The 20,940-nt window shown below is 40.8% G+C and overlaps 1 protein-coding gene across 6 annotated transcripts in view; it reads right to left on the bottom strand.

The window, feature by feature from the left end:
- ASAP1 (ArfGAP with SH3 domain, ankyrin repeat and PH domain 1) overlaps positions 1-20,940 on the bottom strand; it is a 143,107-nt gene that overhangs the window by 34,436 nt on the left and 87,731 nt on the right. For all 6 annotated transcript variants that reach the window (XM_083516604.1, XM_083516601.1, XM_083516605.1 and 3 more), the window contains 6 exons: positions 20,235-20,310; positions 18,480-18,566; positions 11,077-11,177; positions 10,373-10,442; positions 555-642; positions 175-223 (listed from right to left, as the gene is read on the bottom strand). In XM_083516604.1, coding sequence (XP_083372730.1) covers positions 175-223; positions 555-642; positions 10,373-10,442; positions 11,077-11,177; positions 18,480-18,566; positions 20,235-20,310 — 471 coding nt within the window. The remainder of the gene's footprint in view (positions 1-174; positions 224-554; positions 643-10,372; positions 10,443-11,076; positions 11,178-18,479; positions 18,567-20,234; positions 20,311-20,940) is intronic.

Raw genomic sequence — 20,940 nt, 5'->3', positions numbered from 1 at the left:
CTCTTAGCTTCCTTTGATACAAGGCGTAAAGGGAAAATGGCAAATGTGGCTGGCAAGCAGTTCCCATTGGTTTTCTGCTGGGAGAGGTGCACGTAGTAAGCAATTGCCTCCAGTTTAAAACCAGTTTTGCAAGCAAACATTTTGCACTGAGTCAAGGAACAAAAATATACTTACGCAACATAGTCTTGCTCGTCCTCTGCCTGAAAATGGTATGTTCTGTTATCTGGAACACAAACAAGTAAAGAAAATTAATGAACATATGAAATGAATTTTACATTGGGCTTTACATTAGATTATTGAAGCTTTCATGCCTTAAGTTAGCCAAGCCTATTTGGCAACCAAGGACATACGCTGAAATGAATCAACCCTTAAAAATATCTACTTCAAAAGACAGCGTTTTGATCACATTAAGAAATATACAAGTTAGCTCACTTATAAGAAGTATCTGGAGGGGCTGATTTCGAAGCAAATATGCAACGTAGAATAACTATGCATGAGAACCAATTCATATAAATCTACAATACATAGGCTAATTAACTTTACAGATAACATACGTGATATCAGGTCAAATGATTTCTTGTCCTCTGCATTTGGTTTCACCTGGCAGGTTAGCAAATTCAATTTAGCAGGTTGCCTGTTTGACTGAAAAAGAAAAGTTATTTATAGCATTCTTGATTCAGAGACAATATACAGATGTTCCACTTTCTTCCATGCATTTTTATGTTCCTTGTGTGCAGCAACTCATCTACATGCTGAAATATAAGCATATTATGGAACTGAAGAACTGCATATTTACCATCTCATTCAAACTTCTTTAAAAGAAAATTTATCAGAAGAAAACCTATTTTGATTCAAAACGCCGAGTAATCAATTTGTTATGACTTTCTGGCTATGTTATCCCTTATGAATGCTTTAGTTTTCAGTCTCATTCAGCTTCTACCTAACTATAATGTGACATGCAAATAAGTGTAATCAAGTGCTGAGAGCCTCCCCCAGCCCTAAAAAAAACCTGCCTCCAGAAAGGTTGTTTGGAGTGCAAAAGAGATGGGCAGGGAAAGAGAAGAGCCCCTTTTCTCCAAACTGCTGCCTCCCTGGAAATGAAAAGGGAGCCCTAGAGATTCTGCGAAACACATTTGCATGCAGCATGTAGTATACAAAGTAGTGCATACAACGTATTTTGTTAAAGACTGTATAGGAGAAACATCTACCATATCAAGCATCAATGCATTGATCAAACAGTTCTTCAATTTTGTTTTTAGAACTGAATTCAGAAGCTACAGTATATGCATCTACTAGTTTGGCAAGCAAGATTGAACACAAGGGGGCAATGTCTAGTAAAGATTTGTAAATCAGAAGGAATCAAACTACTGCAATCTTGTCTCACATGCCCAGCAAATGTTTCCCTGGAGCAATTTATATGCCTTCTTTTCACTCCTTCTCTACTTTCCCATACTTGATCAAAAATATGATGATCTCTATCTCGAATTCATGCAGTTTTAGGGTGTGTGGTTTTTTTAAAAAATCCACAATGACATGAGCGGCAGTTGGTGTTCCCAAATACAGACTTGTGTGACTGTGCAGATTCTAGACCCTCTGAATATAAAGTTTCTATTACATAATGCAACACTGATCAACACAAAAATAACCTTTTAAAAATGCTTTTGATTGGAAGCATTTCACGGGCTAGGTCAAAGTCTTTGGGTGGTGCCCAAATATTTAGATATTTGGGGATTAACAGAATACTCATTTTCTCTCTTTGTTCTGTCCTAACGTAAGAATACCAGCTCCAGCCTTTCCTGGACAGAAATATTAATAGCTGCAGTGGGCCCACGCATTGGCAATCTCACAATTAGGATTACTGAAACGTGCACCACATGGAGCTGTAATGTTTGGTCCAGAAGCTGCAGTTACTGCAAAGCGTTATCTGACTTGTGGCTAAGGTTTCCTTCCTTCAACATGTTATCACCAGTGCTGAGGGAACCACGCTCACTGCCAATATGCCAGGGGCCAAATTTATGGTTTTATCGTTAGTGCACAAAGCCCTATACAATTTGGGACTAAGATATCGGAGGGGTCCTCTCTCTGTATCTGCCCATTTGCTATACAGGCAACTCCCCATTTATGCAGGGGTTATGTTCTGAGCCACCGCGAGTGTCAGTGAAACTGTGTATGTTTGAAAGGCCACTGGGAAAGTCTGCAAACATCACAATTGCTCCCTCCAAACTTCATTGCTCAAACTCTCTGTAGGTCTCAAAGGCTAGTGCAAGGGCTCCTGCAACTAACTGCACTTGCAAAGCTTTGCGGGACTGTTAGGTGCAGTTTGAGTGCCTCCCCCCCCCCCCCCGGCTTTTCTAGGGCCATTTATGCCATTTTAAAAGTAACTTCTGGGTCTGGCGCAATGCAGATAGTCACATGTCAATTGGTCATTGCCTGTAATCTTCTGCAAAAGCTCTCTATGTTGTGCCATGTTTGACGGAGGTTCATTCCATGGTAGCTTAGACTGGGTCCTTCAGAACAGTACCACCTATCCTGCTGATTACACCGCCCACTGAATTAAGGCAGACTCCAACGATGTAACAAATTTCACTGGATGCCAGAAGGATGAGTTTAACTCATGGATAGCATCTGATTTAAGATGCTATCTATTTATTTATTGAAAATAGAATGTATGGCACAGGTATTTTGTGATCTTTTGCTGCTTATAAATATTACTAATATATATATACACACACACCAATCATTTGCCTGATCCTTATAGGGACTGATCTGTCTGGAACCGGAATTTGATAGTGTAAAATCAGATGGCTGAAGTATGCAGAAGTATGGCTAATCACAAAACGGAGATGCTTGGGAGAATGGAGGATCTACCATGGGATATGAGAGATATTATTTCAGGGTATAAAGCGTAAAGGGACCCCTGACCATTAGGTCCAGTTGTGACAGACTCTGGGGTCCCAGAGCTCATCTTGCTTTATTGGCCGAGGGAGCCGGCGTACAGTTTCCGGGTCATGTGGCCAGCATGACTAAGCCGCTTCTGGCGAACCAGAGCAGAGCACGGAAACGCTGTTTACCTTCCCGCTAGAGCGGTACCTATTTATCTACTTGCACTTTGACGTGCTTTCGAACTGCTAGGTTGGCAGGAGCAGGGACCAAGCAATGGGAGCTCACTCCGTCATGGGGATTCGAACTGCCAACCTTCTGATCGGCAAGTCCTAGGCTCTGTGGTTTAACCCACAGTGCCACTCATGTCCCATTTCAGGGCATAGATAAGGAAAAAATTCAGAGGTTCTCAAGAAAGCTTACTTATGACACTCAGGCAACAGTAACAAAGAAACTGATGAAGGTGCCTTGGATCTCTCCCTAAGCTATCAGAGACAAGGGAGTAAGTTCCCTGCGCAAGGTGATGAAGGGCTGTGGATCTAGATATTTCTCAATGCTGTTCTGAGCAGGCACAGATCTCTTGCATGTGACAGAATAAGAGATTCTGCCTGGAGAGTAGTTGTGAAATACATCCATGCAAACAGTCTGTATGAATAAAATAGTCAAAGACATATCCAAAGTCCCCTTCTTCTTAACGTAGATGTACGAAACCTTGCACATGCTAATGTCCACCCTCACTAGCTGTGTGTGTAGGTTTATCTCAGGACTCAGGTATCTGCACACATGGACGTTCTGTCTTCTTCGGTTTACAGTCCTCTGGCTCTTGAACAATGTATGTTCAAATGCTTTCTTGTCAAGTCTGTAGAGGTTATTTTCCACAGATGTTTCAATGAATTACTGCCAGCAGACAAGTCCAAAGAAAATGGAAATAATGGATATACGCGGCTGGGGAGAAAGGACACTGCTGTTTCAAAGCAAAAAATGTTACATATAAACACGGTCGGAAAGATTTGTACAAATAGCATTTTTTCTTTATGGTATTGCTCTGGGCTTTTAAAAGAAAATATCACGTTGGACCAGCTTGTAGCACAATCTTATACATGGCAGCGCAGAAGTTCATGCCGTTATCAGTGGGGCTTATTCTCAAGGTAAGTGGGTATAGGATTGTATTCTCAATGATGTCAACTGATATAAGACCTTGTCAACGAAGAAAATTAGGGTGGTATACTACAGTCAAGTTCCTAACAAAGCCTATGCTGGCTTCTATTTTACCCCTCCTATACGAATATAAAATTTACAACAGCCTCAATCTACAAAAATAAAAAACGAATTGCTGAAGAAAACCAACAAAAGCAAACAATAAAATAAATTATGCTTTAACCAGAAAGGCTTAAAAATCATGCCACTTAATACAGCCTTTGAAGGAGAATACCTCCCTGGGTGCTTTACACATATTATTTTGTGGAAATCCGAATCACGGCACTATATTATTATCACCCGTTATCTATTTTTTTAATGTTGTTTTTGTTTTATAAGGAATTTTTATCTTCTGTTTGTAAACTGCTTTGGATACTTCTGGAGTAAAGTCAGGCGGGATTAACTTGTTAAACTGGATGTGTCGAGGACTCAGATTGGATGGTGGTTAATTCACTGAAGACCAGATGGTTTGAAAGTAGGCTCTACCTGTATATAGCAGGGGTGGCCACCTCCCAAGACACTGCAATCTACTCACAGAGTTATAAACTGGCAGTGATCTACCCCCCTTTTTGGGGTTCAGGTTAAAGTTGGACGTGCCTGGTATATAGGGATTAAACCCCCTTAACTTCCCTGAATTTGTTGATCGCACTTGACATAGCCCCAGGCTATGTGGACTTGCTTTTGGCTTTCCACTCAAGGTGCCATCTTCTCAGAAAAAGGAGACTCGCTGCATGGAGAAGAGCATCAAGAAGTGTCATACAAACATCACACTTACAGAGCAGGGTTGGTCCGTAAATTGGCAGGTTAAACCTTTTCCCTACAAGGTACTATTTTTTATCTTTTTAGCAAACTTTTAACTCTGCTTCATTAATTGACACCCCAAACCTTGAGTAGTTTTTGAGGAGAAACAAAGGAGATTTTAGGCTGGCTGGTAATAGACGGTGCTGTAAAATAAAATAACTTTTTTACCTGGTGGCAGTGCAAAAGTCTAAAGCGGGGCAGTCCAATACACAGTCCGCATGTAGCCCTCAAGGTCTTTTTGGGTGGTCCTCAACAACATTTGACACTCCCCCGCCCCAGCCCTTGTGTTGCCTTCCCAAAGCTGGGTAAGTGAGCCAATGGGCTTTGGGAAGGAGGCAGGAGGGCTCTGGCAGGGTCCTGGAGGCACGAGAAGGCATCAAATGTTGACCTTGCCCACTTGGTATGAAAAGTTGGGACACCTTGGTCTAAAGGGAGCAGTGGGTGAGCAGAGGAATACACTCAACCTTGGCTAGGAACTCTCTCTCGCCTGCACCTCAGAACAGGGCCCGGAGAAGCTGGGGTTGTACCAAAATATACTGTGTGGTAGTCAACTAAGTTTTGTTCAGAGCAGACCCACTGAAATTAATGACCATTAATAAGTCTAGTCCATTTATTTCAATGGGTCTATGTTAAGCAAAACTTTACTGATTACCACCCACTGCTCATATTTGAACAGCTGTAAGCTATTTCTATGTTGAAAATTGTGAAAGGTGGTATTATGTGAAAAACAGGTTAAAACGTTTTCTTTCTCTTGCCATCAGGAGGTCCTGGTGCCATAAACTGTTCACAGAGGAGATCTAAATAGAAGAATCACTTCCTCTACTTCTAGGAATCCGACAAGGCAAAGGGTGAGTGAGTTAAGGAGTCAATAGTGCTGAAGCAGCTCTCCATAGGTAGCTTCGGAAGCTATCCAAACCAACAACAGCTAGAGTCACTGGATGTAAGCCAGGGCATAGTTTAAAACTGAGTTAAATGTGTTGTCTTGGGTGGTTCAAGCTACTTACAGTGTTAGGTTTTCTTACGCAGCTCTACACCTAGCATCCAGCTCTGTATCTAACAATGACAAAGTAAACCCATGATACCTGAAACTACCAACAAATGTATTACAGCATAAGCTTTCTCTATCAGAGCATACTTCACCATCCAATGGATATGTATGTATGTATGTATGTATGTGTATACACACACGTACACACACACACACACACACACACACACACACACACACACCACAGGTACTGAGATACTAACCATCACTTTCAGTCATGAAAAGTCACTGTTTGGTCACTTACTCCCAAAAAGACTAACTACCAAAAAGTTATTTCAATGCTTAGCTGTGCTAGAAAAGAGCAAAACAGACATATGCCACTTCAATGTCATCTCCTGGCAAGTATGAAACAAAAATTTTAATAGCTAGCAACTATGAATATTGTGCTTTATTGTTTGGTTTTAAAATCTTAAAAGCAATATCATCAGTGAGTTTAAATGGCAAAGAAAACAATTATTGCTATGGGAAAAGAATGGCATGTTTATCTTTGGTATTTCAATGACCACTTGCTATTTCTATGTTTGCCAGAAAAATCTGTCCACTACAATTTTACCTCCCTCTTCGTGACCTCTAATCTGTCAGGCTTTATAATATTTAACCTCTTTCCCCCTTACCCTTTGAATTCAAATCGTGAAAGTCAAGTTACGTACGACTAGAGGGATGAGATATTGGCATTCATCTCATAAGAACAGAGAAAAAGACAGGATAAAGTAATCATCTAAGTGATATTTAAAGGCAGCAGGAGGGGAAGAGAAACAAGGAATGTGTGTACTATTTATTGGAAAATTATCAGGAAACCTTTCCACTTCAGGCTACCAATAACCCTATTTTCAAGAATTTTAAAATAAATACGTCACTGTCCAAAATTTCATTTACAGATGTCTACACCAAAACATCCAGTCCTGCACTGGGCAAACACCTGAGAAGCCTGTTTCACAAATGACCACTTTAAAAAAGAGTTTTCATTACAACAGTTCTAACAATGTCAAGACTACATTAACAAAGATCTTCATTTGCATCATGAATGCCTCACTGCTGTATTAATAACAACCAGGTGTAAAGTAAGGTAAGAGATGTCTCATATATGAAAATACTGTAAAGCTGGAATAAGCATTATTAAAGTATCCAAACTTCTTCTCATGCATGACAACCTGAGATACTGAGGTGTGTCAGGGCTTGATGTAGAGCATGGGGAATCATAAAGTAGACCAAGTAAGAGTGTGCCTTGTATTACTTAATTAGGAAGAGACAGGCATTTACATGTTCTGGACATCTCACACCCCTATGCATAGCCAGCAAGAGTCCATCACTGATCAATCGATTAATCAAAATCCAAACTTTTGCCTTGATATAACACTGATTGATAAACCACTTATAGGCAATATAGAGATTTATTGAGTCATGCTGCTGGGAGCACGCTTAAGTGACAGTAAGGCTGAGCCCAATAATATTTCTACGGCCCTCTCAGCAGCTTTCCTGAGGGTACCAGGGGCTTCAAGAGAAAAGAAGAATTGGGAAATGTTGCCACTTCTTCCTCCAGGAAGAGTGGAATTCTTCTGAGTGTGTCTGGACCCAACCCTTTGGGTCTAACTCCAAGATGGTAAATGCCACATCTTAAAGTTGATTCTGGAAGAAGGGCCAATACCTCAGAAATGACTACAGATGACTATGGGTTGGGAATACATGCAATTTCCCCCACTCTCTTAAAAAACATCTGTAACTTTTACCTCCTCCACTCACAAATGTATATTGATCCTTCCATCTCCTGCTCACGTTTCCCACTTTCCTTTTTTTAGTGGTAATTATGACAAGTGTTAGATATGCATCAAGTTTAATGCTACACACAGCTAGCTTGAATTTTACGTTTAAAAGCCGCTTTCACATGTTGTTGCAGAACTACAAACTCTGGTTGAAAATTAACTCTGCTTGGCATCCAGGAATGCAGACACAACCATAATTAGCACTGAAAAAGGGAGGGGAATTTGAGTGAGCGGAAGAACAGAATGTGTGCCTGAGGGGTGCACTTGATCTCTCATCCATGGCTATATTATACAGCCTTTAAGTTTATAAAATCTTAATTTCCATGATCATGAAACATGACTACTCAAGGAATATAAAAATGAACAACAACAAAAACCTTACTTCTGAATATCTTTTCTAATTCCAAAGGCCACTTAGATTTCTCTATTCGAAAGAAAAAAATGGGGGAGGCAAAGGATGATTCAACCAAAAATCATCTGCCAGTTATCTTGCTAACAAATGTAAAACATGATCTCAGAGATTTAAAAAGACCAAGGGCTTGTTCAGAAGCAATGACAAACCAAAACTTTCTAGCATAAAATGCACCTGCTAGGTTACTAACTTTATTATTAACTTGCTAGTATCCAACTAACCTCTGAACTAGCAAACTACAATTTGGTTTTCCAACTTGGTTCGCAGGACTCGCACAAACAATTGTTTGCTAGTTTGGATGCAATGACAAACTATGGTTTCTCCAAGGTTGATGTAAAGTGAGGCATGTGAGGTGAGGGCCAACGTAAGAGGATAAGGCTCATTCTTGTAATAACAGTCGTGGTTTGGCATTAAACCTGAATCAAGCCACAATCTAACTCTGGTGAAAGTAAACATCTCTTTGGAGCAAATCAAAATTTTAAATTAATTATATATTTTATATTTTCCTATCAGTTTGAAAGTTCTGCAAATTTGTCATGTAATCCCATCAGCAAAATAAAACCATGTTAAGTCAAATGTACATGCAGATCCCGCTTTACAAGCACCATGTGTTCCCTGGAAATCATTCAATGGGTGAGCATTCACATTATGAGTCAATGATTTCCATTAATTCCTATGGTAAAAGTTCTAATGTGTTTCTGACCATGGAACTTTGACCCAAAACCACACAAAAAACCCAGAAACCCCTGAAAAAATGCTGTTCGATTCTCTCCCCCCCCCCCCCCCGGATAATCAGCAAAAGGCAAACAAGGAAGTAGAAAAATGCTTTCTATTTGGATATCTGAATGTGCATTGCATATAGTGAGGTTTGGGTACCAATTCCTTGTGTTCTGATAAGTGAATTTCTGCATAGTGAGCGTTCATAAAGCGGGACCTGCGTGTACAAATTCTACATACTTGATTTGTAGACTTAAAAAAATCTGCTGCTGTATGAACATGTTGTGAAAACAGCCATGTTCGCATTTGACATTTGGTACAATGACTAGAACCCATTTAAGGCAAGGCATATAAAGAAATCACTTTTCTTATTGAACACTGTACCATAAAGGAAAAGGCTCCTTGAAGAAAAGCTGGCTTATTTATTTATTATGGATAAAGATGAGTAACAGCCCTGTGATGGGAATTTAAAAAAAATTCCATGGGATGTCTTCTGTCACATAATGAGCTGTTCATTATCATCTGCCAGAACGAGCTGTTCATGTCATCTGCTATCGCCAAAGCACTGCCTCAGCACATTGAAGGTGGGTGATCAGTGATGTGGTTACACTAGACTTTACTATGTTGCAAATTCCACCAGACTAACAGCTCACCCTGTGAAGTCAGCATTTCCAATTAAGCAGCCATCATGAGACACTTGCTCATCTGTAGCCACCTGTGTCTGATTACAGCTAATTAAAAGGCCACAGTGTTTAACCAGATATGGTACCATCAGTAATGGACACAGGCGTACATTCAGATGGAGCTTCACATTTGCTATTAACACACAAAGCTATACGAAAACTAAAGATGCAGAATGAAATAGTAGTATGAGTGGTGGAGGGTAACCACTAATTAAATGGCAAGAGGTACAGACGACTGTTCAAAAAGTTCCTATTTGTCAGCGAAAAGCAACATGAAGAAGAAAATCCACCACCGTTAAGATCCAAACTATTTGAGTAAGGGAGAAGCTTCACTCCAAACCTTTAATTACTTAGATTGGAGGACAGAATTTGGGTAGTATAAAGCCCTCTTTAACTTGAGAAAAGTGACATAAAAGAAGCAGCTGTTTCAAGAGTTTTACCAAAACTAGAGAGCAGACTTACCAACAGTATATAATTTCAAGGTGTACTCAATGAGAGGCAAGCTACCAGTTCATAGAAGGCTGGGAAACTTAAAAACACCATCCTTAACGTAAAAAGTACAACAAAATAAAAATGTCTCATTACTTTGTGTGTTTTTAGCGGTTTTGAGAGAGACCCAACAGAGTGGAATATTAAATTTAAAATTTGTGTAAACTTCAATGCAATGCTAATTATATTTTAGGGACCAAACTATACAAGACGATAGTTTAGATCTATGTGCAAGCGTTTTTATGTGTGTTTAATACATACAAACACACACACACACACACACACACACACACGATCTGTAACTATATCAAAGTTACATTAACTGGAGCAGAATGCAGTTGGGGTATAATTGAATATAAAAGGTGCAGTATAAAAGACTACTTACGGTTGCATGTGATATGGTCAGAATACCATTTTTGACAGTGCATTTTCTTCTTTGCCAAACTTTCCGTAGGCTAAATATGGAAGGAATGTGGCATAGGGAGGGGAAAAAAGCTTTAGGAATATTATTGCAACTACTTGTTGTACTTAAAGCTTGATCCTTTAATTTTTCCTAGTACCTTAAGACAAAAACAACATCAATAATTTTCACATGATAGCTGCAGCACGGATATGGCATGCAAAATATTGTGAAGATCACCCAGTTCCGTTCATTTCTGAATGGTAAATGAATTAATAGGTCATTCCCTGGACAATTACAAGACTTTTGGGCACTTCAGAAGATTTCAGCTTAAGTCAGTTTTCAAGTACAGCTGTACCTTGCTTTGCGGCTGGGATCCGTTCTGGAGCCCTGGAACGGAAGCAGGGCAAAGCGCCGTGTCTGCGCACGCGTGAAGCACAATTTAGTGCTTCTGCGCATGCAGCAAACCCGGAAGTAACCCGTTCCGGTACTTCCAGGTTTGCTGCGGACGTTCGTTGGAATGGATGCTAGACGAGGCGGACGTTCGCGGAGGTATTACTGTAATGTAATGTTTCACAATATCATAAGCTAAAATAGAAGACTTATGCCGGTACAGCAGGGGCCCTCACCATACATTTTACAGCACTGGCTGATTCCACTTATCAAATACTGTGCTCTTAAGTACTTACCCATCACTCTTCTTTAAAAGATAACCCTTCTTCTCACTGCCGTATTCCTTATTTCCCTGAAGCTGGTGCATACTATATCCTCCTTGCCTGCTCTGTGAATCCTAGAGAGAACATAAAGGAACAAATAATGCTTCTCCTTTTCCTTATTAGTTTTCAAGCCCTCTTTTCTTAATACCATTTCAATCCCTCCATTTATAGAACCGCTATACAAAAACACAGTTATCTTGCTTTGAACAACAGTCCCAACTTTTTACATGGACAGTTTTCTTTAGCATGTAAAGGATAATGGTATGTTTTCACAAGGCGATGAAGGTGTTACTAAAAAAAAAAAAAAAAAATCCAGAACGTTTTTGTGGAAAAATAAAAATGTTTGGCAAAACACTGCACATAGAAGAATCAAGTAAGCTATACACCCAAAGTGTATTTGCAATACAAATATTTTCATTATTTAACTAGCTTTACCAAATTATATTAATTGGTTTAGCTGATGGTTTAGAAGGGGTGGAATGAAATCCAATGTATACAAGTGTGTGCATGCCTGTATGCATATATAGATACACATATACCGCTGATGAATGAATGAATGCAGCTACTAAAAGCTGTACAAATTCACTACAATAAGCAATGATTCATTAAAGCGTTGACTTACTCTCCTAGACTTCGATCAGGAAAGGCAAAGGCAACATAGGAAGAAAAAAGTAGAATATTTTAAGACAGCATTTGTTAAAAGGAGTATATTCATGTGCATTTTGCAGTCTCTTTATTCCAACATTTCAGTCTGTAGAAAAGGCACAGATAGGCATCTGTAGAAATAGCTGTGTTTAGATGTTTCATAGCTAATGCTTGCTGGGTAATGGACAAATGATTCACAACTCCTCACAAAAAGGGAAAAAGAAGGACTAGCTTGGTAAGCAACGAAGGATAACCATTCCACAGCTAAAGCGTTTTCATAAAGCTGCTGGTGAATCTGAAACAAAGATTATTTCTACTAATATTCAGCCTATATTTTACCACCTCTCTTCCTCAAGTTTTAATTCCTGCAATTCCATTAGCAGAGCAAGGCTCAAAGCCGAAGAGATTCCACATCTTCAAGTTTTGATTGATATTAATATGCCATGCTCTTCCTGGGTTAAGTTCCTTAATATCAAAGTGGAAAGTAGCATCTGAATTAATTTACAAATTCTTACTTTTGGCGAACAACTACCGTATTTTTCGCCCTATAGGACGCACTTTTTCCCCTCTAAAAATGAAGGGGAAATGTGTGTGCGTCCTATGCAGGCTTTCACTGACCCCTCTAGCTCTCCAGGCTTCAGGAAGCTACCAGGAAGCCTTGCAAGCCTGGCGGGATGTCCCGCGGGCTCGCAAGGCTTGTGGGCAGCAGCCTGCAGCCCCACAAGCTCGGGGGATAGGGGGGTGGCGGAGCGCCGCCACCCCGCTATTCCCCGACCTGATCTGGAGGCTGGCGGGGGGAGAAGCAAGCCGGCTTCTCCCCCCGCCAGCCCCACAAGCTCACGGTATAGCGGGGAGGCGGAGCGCTGCCACCCCGCTATTCCCCGACCTGATCTGGAGGCTGGCGGGGGGAGAAGCAAGCCGGCTTCTCTCCCCGCCAGCCCCACAAGCTCACGGTATAGCAGGGAGGCGGAGCGCCGCCATCCCGCTATTCCCCGACCTGATCTGGAGGCTGGGGGGGGGGGAGAAGCAAGCTTGCTTCTCCCCCCGCCGGCCCCACAAACTCGGGGGACAGCAGGGCAAGCTGTCCCTGAAGGCAGAAGAGGGAGACGGAGCGCTCCATCTCCCTCTTCTAGCTTGGGGATGGTTGTGCAAAGCCTCTGCAGGGCAGCGCAGTGTGCTGCCCCACAGAGGCTAGGGAGGCTGTCCCTGAAGGCAGAAGAGGGAGACGGAGCGCTCCGTCTCCCTCTTCTAGCTTGGGGATGGCTGCGCAAACCTGGGGGGGAAATAAAATCCCCCCCCCCAAAAAAACCTAGGTGCATCCTATGGGCCGGTGCGTCCTATAGGGCGAAAAATACGGTAGGTTCTAAAATATAGCTTGCAAGTGCTATATAACCTATCAGCTGATGTTCTCCTTATGGGCAGTTATGGCCTTCTATAAAAACTGAGCAATACTGGGTTGAGGTGGTCTCAGAAGGCAACCTGCCCATACAATCAAAAGCTTTTTCTTTAAAAAAACAAAACAACAACAACCTAAAAATGGATCTGAATGGATGTTGCTGAATTCCAACTTCCATCAGCCCTACCATCCAGCATGGTCAATGATCAGGGATGATGGAAGTTCAGTCCCAGGGGGCCACATGTTTGAGAACCAGTATAGTGATTAGAGACTAGGACCTGGGAGATTTTCAAATCCCTACTTGGCCATGGAGTTCACTGGGTGACCTTGTGCCAATCATATAACCAGGATTCCATGGTGCAGTTGAGATACATCTGTGCGTGCAGGTGAGGATGTGGGGTGGCCACACCCACTGCTGGCATGCAGCCCCAAGGGTCAATATAACGTATATAGGAGCTCTGTCCTTATGGTGGAAAAGAATAGCTTTATGGGATAGAATGAAAGAGTTTAAGGGGCATGAACAACGCTGGCAAAGCAGCAAAGGAAGATCCACTAGAAATCTAGGATTAAAGCTTTGGGGGTTTCTTTTTCTTTTTAAAAAAGACCATACCTAATCCAAATTAATTCTTTACAAATTGAAAGGACAATATCCATTATTCTGATTACTGTATAAATGCCATAATTTCAAAGCCATAATGGAACACTGTATAGAAAAAAAATTCATTTTAAGGGAAAAACACCAAACAAGGTCTTTCCTTAAAAATGCACATCTTTAATCACAAAAAAAGAATACTACCTAATTGATAAACAAATGTTTCTTTAAAATTGATCACTGCCTCTCCAAGTTTCCGCAAAATCTGGCTCAGTATTATGGGGTATTTTTTACAAACATCTCATGAGTAAAGTCATTTATTGACTACCTTAAAGAATAATTAAGGGGCAAAATACACACAAATGTTTGTTATGAAGCCCTGACCTTTTTTAAAAAAACAACAAATAAATGAAAAGCAGCAAAATACTACTGTGAGAGGAGACACCCAGGTTGAGGAACAGATGCTTCACCTTTTTCATGTGAGCCGTTTTGTAACTCAGAATTTTCTTGCTCACTAAAAGGCTTTCAATTTTGAAACACATCAATTAGGAATCACACACATCAGTGTACTGTCAAGTGTCCCTAAGGTTACACCAAGTCTTTCTTCTACAATTTTCCTACTTCCTTTAACATGCTCTTTGTGTTTCTATAGAAGGCCCAACTCCTCTGCCCCAAAGCAGTTTGTTTCCTTACATTAAATTTTCTCCCTGGTCTCCAAATGTACTTGACTGTGATTACAAGGTTCCAACTAAGCCATTGTTTTATAGTTTTTAAATGCCAAATTTTAATATGAAATTAGAGAGAATTATACATGTGGAAAACATACTTCCAAGAAATGTTTTGTATATTTCACCAGCTTGATATTTTGCTCTTTTGTTTGCAGAAAGCACATACAATTAAATGTAGAATGATGCTCATAATAATTTAGAAGCACAATCAATAATGCTGTCACTGAACAAAATATCACAAGATTGGATTTTTATTTTACAGCTGCATTCTAATGATATACTTTTGTAAACAAGTATATCTTACTGTGATTTGTTCTCATGAAAGTTGCAACCACTGCTGAAAATCTAAACAGATTTTAATTACGCACACAAAACAGAGCAAAATCTTGAGGTTACCCCTTCTATTCATCCTACTAAGAAACTCAGAATACAGATGTGAATGTATCCATTATATTCATTTATAATTCTTTTCAATTATTCATTTAACTGCTCTTTAATGAAGAAATAAGCCAGTTTAAGTATACTTTAAGAATCTGCCTGACATACAGATGCCAATCAATTATTACAGGTCACTTGTAACACTACTGTAGTATCTGGTGTACAATCTTAGCAACGACCAGGTTCACAACCTCATCCTTATGTTGCTAGTTTTAATTAGCTATGAACTAAATAAATTTAGTGTTCTTTAAAGTGTGTATACATGTTACTAGGATTCGCAATTAAGCTGCCTATGCTACAGTACAAAACTAGGGGAAGGATAGGGACCTGTGACCCTCCAGATATTGTAGGACTACCTCCCATCATAATATTTAACTTTTAATCATTCTGTTGGAAGGTCTTTCTGCATTTTAGGGGTTCTTTACACTCAAATGTATGGAATCAAATATCTGTGAAGGTTTTGTTTTGTCATTTAAAGGTCTGTGGACTATTAATCAACTTAAATTAACACAGTTATTTACTTAGTTCAGTCTGTGTTAGGGTGGGGAAACTATTTAGTTCTATGGGCCAGATCCTCATCAGGCTCAGACTCACGGGCCAAATTTGAAGATAACCAGAACCACTCAGTTGTCAAAATCCCATATGCGGGGTTTTCAATGCACCCAAAGAGCCAGCTGGAAGCACCAATCGTAGGGTTGGCAAAGCGCCTCTTTCTCCCATCCTCCTGAAGAATTTAACAGAATTTAACCCCTGCTTGGCAGCTATCAAGAGGGATGTTAAATATTTGTTTGGGCTGCACATCCCTGTTCCCAACAGAGCCATTTGACAGCCCTTCATTTTAAGCAAGATTCCAATGGAAATACCCTCCTGAATGAGAAAGGGGTTTGCGTTGGAACCCCCTGCTTAAACGAAAGGAATAAACCTTCCTTTTAGCAACGGTTTCCATGTAAACCCTTTCCTGAATCTGGAAAGCGTTTGCATAATATCCTGGAAACTGAACAAGATTTAATCCTTGATCATCAGTTTATGAGCGGGGTTAAATCTTGATAGCTTAGGTAAAGGTAAAGGTACCCCTGACCGTCAGGTCCAGACATGGACAACTCTCTGGTTGCGTGCACATCTCACTCTATAGGACGAGGGAGCCAGCGTTTGTCCACAGACAGCTTCCGGGTCATGTGGCCAGCATGACTAAGCCGCTTCTGGTGAACCAGAGAAGCGCACGGAAACGCTGTTTACCTTCCCGCCGGAGCGGTACCTATTTATCTACTTGCACTTTGGCAGGCTTTTGAACTGCTAGGTGGGCAGGAGCTGGACTGAACAACGGGAGCTCACCCCGTTGTGGGGATTCGAACCGCCGACCTTCTGATCGGCAAGTCCTAGGCTCAGTGATTTAGACCACAGCGCCACCCGCGTCCCTTAGACGCATGCATGTGATCCCAGTTCAGCCAATGCAGAATTTTAACTCCAACCTCATGCCCACCAACTGATGTCATGCTAAGGGCAGGTGGGTGTGATTAGGGGAAAACAACCTTGTGGGTCAAATTGGACCCCCTGAGATGAGCCTGTGGGACAGAGGTTCCTTTACATGGTAAGAATAAGAGAATATGAAATTCCAATGTCAAGTATACAAGTTTAAGTTTTCTCAGCATGAGAGGTGGACATTTGTTAACTTCTCACAAAGATGTAATCTTTATGGTTAATTAAACAGACCATCTGCTTCAAGAATAATTAGTATACTTTTTTGTACATAGAACCCAAAATACATTTTGGCTGCCTTTAAAATGTGCAGTTAAAAACGGCATTTGTGTAGGATGATTTTCTGGCTAACAAAGCTGGTGGTACACTTCTGAACATCATGGTCATACGGCCTAGTTTAGGAGTTCCCAAACTGGAGTCTATGGTTCACCACTGGTCTGCAAGCATCATCATGTAGTTTGCAGTGTATCTGGTGATTTGTAGTTAAAGATGAAAGACAGCACAACTACATTCGTACCTTGGTTCTCAAACGCCTTGTGACTCGAACGTTTTGGCTCCCGAACGCCGCAAACCCGGAAGTGAGTGTTCCGGTTTGCGAACTTTTTTGGGAAGCTGAACATCTGACGCTGCTTCTGCAGCTTCCACTTGAGTGGAGGAAACTCCTGCAGCCAATCGGAAGTTGTGCTTTGGTTTTCGAGCGTTTTTAGAAGTCGAAAGGACTTTCGGCATGGATTCAGTTCGAGAATCAAGGTACCACTGTATTGTATTAAATTTTACTGGCATCTTTTATTTCTTACATTGTAATACAAGAAAATACAATATATAAGAAGTAAAAGAAGCAATAAATTACAATTTAAAAAAGTATACAGCAGCCAGGATAGTGCACTACAAGTGCTACAAGAGACAGAAAATCACTGAGTGGTCCACCAAGACCCTCAGCAATTTTCAAGTGGTCCGAGGGGGTGGGGTGAAAGTTGGGGAATCACTGGCCTCGTGTATGAAACAGCCTTTCTAAAGTCCCTGGACTAGTTAATCTGTATGATTTCATCAGTGGGCATTTCTGGCTTCTGAGTATTGAGTATGTGTTCTGAATATTAAGTATCTGAAATAGTGCCACTACTGAAAACTGAATCTCCACCGAACTGAACATTAATTTTGAGCAGTACTTAATAAGCAAAGCAAGCACCAGACACAGAAAAAGAGCCAGTGGGTAACAGACGTGGCAGATCCTTATCATAAATCCACATCATAACAACTGTGAACTACATGCACTTATTGAGAGAGAACATTAGCTGCATTCAGTGCTGTATAATTTAGTGCTATGTGAATGAGTCTAATCCTCTTTTTGGGCCCACACATTCCTCCCTCTCCTCCTCTGCAGCCAAGAAGGACTACTTTGGAAGCTTTCACTTTGGCTAACTCAGCTTGAATTTCATCCAAACCAGGGATTAAGTTTTTAACATGAAGCATAGTTAGCCAGCATCATAAAACATGGGTTAAAATTGGCTTGCTTAGAAACCACCACAAAACTGAGACAGCACAATCGATCAGGCAATAAAAATGTTGTGAGGGGAGGGGATGAGCACTCCAGGTACTAGAGATGTACTGTATTGTAGGCCCAACATGTTTTTTTTAAAAAGTCTTCAAGGGCACATTTTAGAAACAATTATCACCAGTTTTGCTTGGATGTGAGAACTGTTTATTAAAAAGCATGCCCCTGAAACTATAATTTTCTGAAAGCTTTTGGGCCTACAATGATTTTTCTGAAAGGCATGGGATTTTCCTTCCCCTTTTGTTCTTGTTTTTAAAAAAGCCATAGCAAAAGACCACTTCCCCTTATGTGGATGAAACAAACGGGGCTTAATAAAAAGCAAAAGCTTTTGAACACCTTTGCTTGCATGACTGGGAGGAGAAAAGGAGGGAAGGCACATGAGCCCAGGAGGAAGCTAAGCTCATTCATGTATTACTTGGCTAAACCAAGAGTGAGTGTTAGTTATGTCCAAACACTGGCATTATGTACTTTAATGTACATGTAACTGTGCACTTTTAATAAACTCAGATAAGTTCAGCCCCCAACTAATAGTTTGCTTAAGATCCTTACCTCCTTCTGGTCGAGCTGTAACGAAGATTTTATCAAGTCTCTGAGTGCAGTGAGCTGTTTCTTCTCCTCATCTTGTGTCTGCTTTATCTAGAGTAAAATGACCAAACACTACTTCAGTTTTTAAATAGAATTGCAGAGTTGGAAGGGACCCCAAGGGTCATCTAGTCCAGCCCCCTGCAATGCAGGAATCTCAGCTAAAGCATTCATGACAGATGGCCATCCAACCTCTGCTTATAAGCCTCCAAGGAAGGAGAGTCCACCATCTCTCGTGGGATTCTTTCCACTGCCAAACAGCCCTTATTGTCAGAAAGCTTTTCTGAATGTTTAGTTGGAATCCCCTTTCTTGCAACTTGAAGCCATTGGTTCGAGTCCTACCCTCCAGAGCAAGAGAAAACAAGCTTGCTCCCTCCTTCATGTGATAGCCCTTCAGATATTTGAAGATGGCTATAATATCTCCTCTCAGTCTCCTCTTTTCCAGGTTAAACATACCAAACTCCTCATAAGGCTTAGTTTTCATACCTATGATCATCTTGGTTGCCCTCTTCTGCACATGTTCCAGCTTGTCAACATCCTCCTTAAATTGTGGTGCCCAGAATTGGACACAGTATTCCAAGTGTGGTCTGACTAAGGCAGAATACAGTGGGACTATTACTTCCCTTGATCTGGACATTATACAGTGGTGCCTCGCAAGACGAAAATAATCCGTTCCACGAGTCTCTTCGTCTAGCGGTTTTTTCGTCTTGTGAAGCAACCCTATTAGTGGCTTAGCGGATTAGCGCTATTAGCGGTTTAGCGGCTATTAAAGGCTTAGCGGCTTAGCGGCTAAAAGGCTATTAGCGGCTTAGAAAAAGGGGGGGGGGGAGCGAAAAAAAATCGCAAGACTCACAAGACGTTTTTGTCTTGCGAAGCAAGCCCATAGGGAAATTCGTCTTGCGAAGCGCATCGAAAAACGGAAAACCCTTTCGTCTAGCGGGTTTTTCGTCTTGCGAGGCATTCGTCTTGCGGGGCACCACTGTACTTCTGTTGATGTAGCCTAGAACAGCATATATAATGTGCCTATTATACATATTAATATACCCTAGGTCCAGCTTTTCTTGGGAAGGTCCAAGACACTCCTTTTTACCGTATTTTTCGCTCTATAACACGCACCCGACCATAACACGCACGTAGTTTTTAGAGGAGGAAAATCTGTAGGCATGCCACCCGTAGGCATTTCCTCCATAACACGCACAGACATTTCCCCTTACTTTCTAGGAGGAAAAAAGTGAGTGTTATGGTGCAAAAAATACGGTAAATTCCAAGTAAAAGTGTGTGTTTGCGTTGCTCTTGCCTATATGTATGTGTTAAGATTTATTCATTTCTATACTATATTGAAACTTACTGAACCAAGTAGAAGATGGTGCTTTTTCAAACCATTAGTCAGAATATTCTTTTTCAAATATTGTGAGAAGTGGTTCATAATGGTACAAAAGGGAAATTATTTTACTGGACTTCATACTGAAATCATTAACCAATTTATTACATAGTTTTTATTAGGAAAAAATATGGATTGCTTAATCACAAAACTCTAATTAGGGTACATAATAACTAGCCTAATTCAAATGTTTGAAAGGTTGCTGCCTCAAACTAGATTTGTAAAAAACTATTTTGTATATTAAGGTGCCTAAAACTGAAATGCTTTTCCATTTCTTTAGCAAAAATATTTAAAAAACAGTAATCCAAACAGGCAATATTCCTGTCTTATGAATGACTTACATTATATAAATCAGCAGCCAGTTTTTCAATATATTGTTTTAGTTTATCAGCCGTCTTCAAGCCATCTTGGAAGAAACTACAATGGAAAATGTGATTATCAGCAAATCAGTACTTTTCCCACTGCCCTTCTGACGTCTATTGACCATTTCTCCCCATCTGCATATCATTTAGCTGTAATAATGAATTCCTTCAGAACTTGACATTTACAGTCTTCTCACAAATATAAGCAGACACTTTATTCAGGGATGCACTGATTTTGGTCATTAAGAAGCATAACAGATGTGTGAGCCCACTGGACTGTATTCAGCACTGCTGTTCCACTCACATAGACTTCTGCTTGCACAAGGAAACTTCCTCCTCTCCTCTGCAGCCCTCCCCTCGATCCCCCCCCCCAAAAAAAATCTGTTCTGGGGTTGGAGGAAACTCTGAAAAAATATTTTGAGGCAGGTATTCTAGAGGAAAGGGGCAGTCCCATTGCACAACCAGAACATATGCAGCATTCGATACAACCTACTGTAAATATGTTCATGCAGGAATACAACAAAGATTGAATCTTGCTGAATACCGTATTTTTCGCCCTATAGGACGCACTTTTTCCCCTCCAAAAATGAAGGGGAAATGTGTGTGCGTCCTATGGGGCGAATGCAGGCTTTCGCTGAAGCCTGGAAAGCGAGAGGGGTCGGTGCGCACCGACCCCTCTCGCTCT

Source organism: Podarcis liolepis, assembly GCF_965112155.1.
Source record: "Podarcis liolepis genome assembly, chromosome: 8".
NCBI lineage: Eukaryota > Metazoa > Chordata > Lepidosauria > Squamata > Lacertidae > Podarcis > Podarcis liolepis.
Note: the sequence above shows the minus strand (reverse complement) of the source record. Positions and strands in the feature narration are given on the sequence as shown.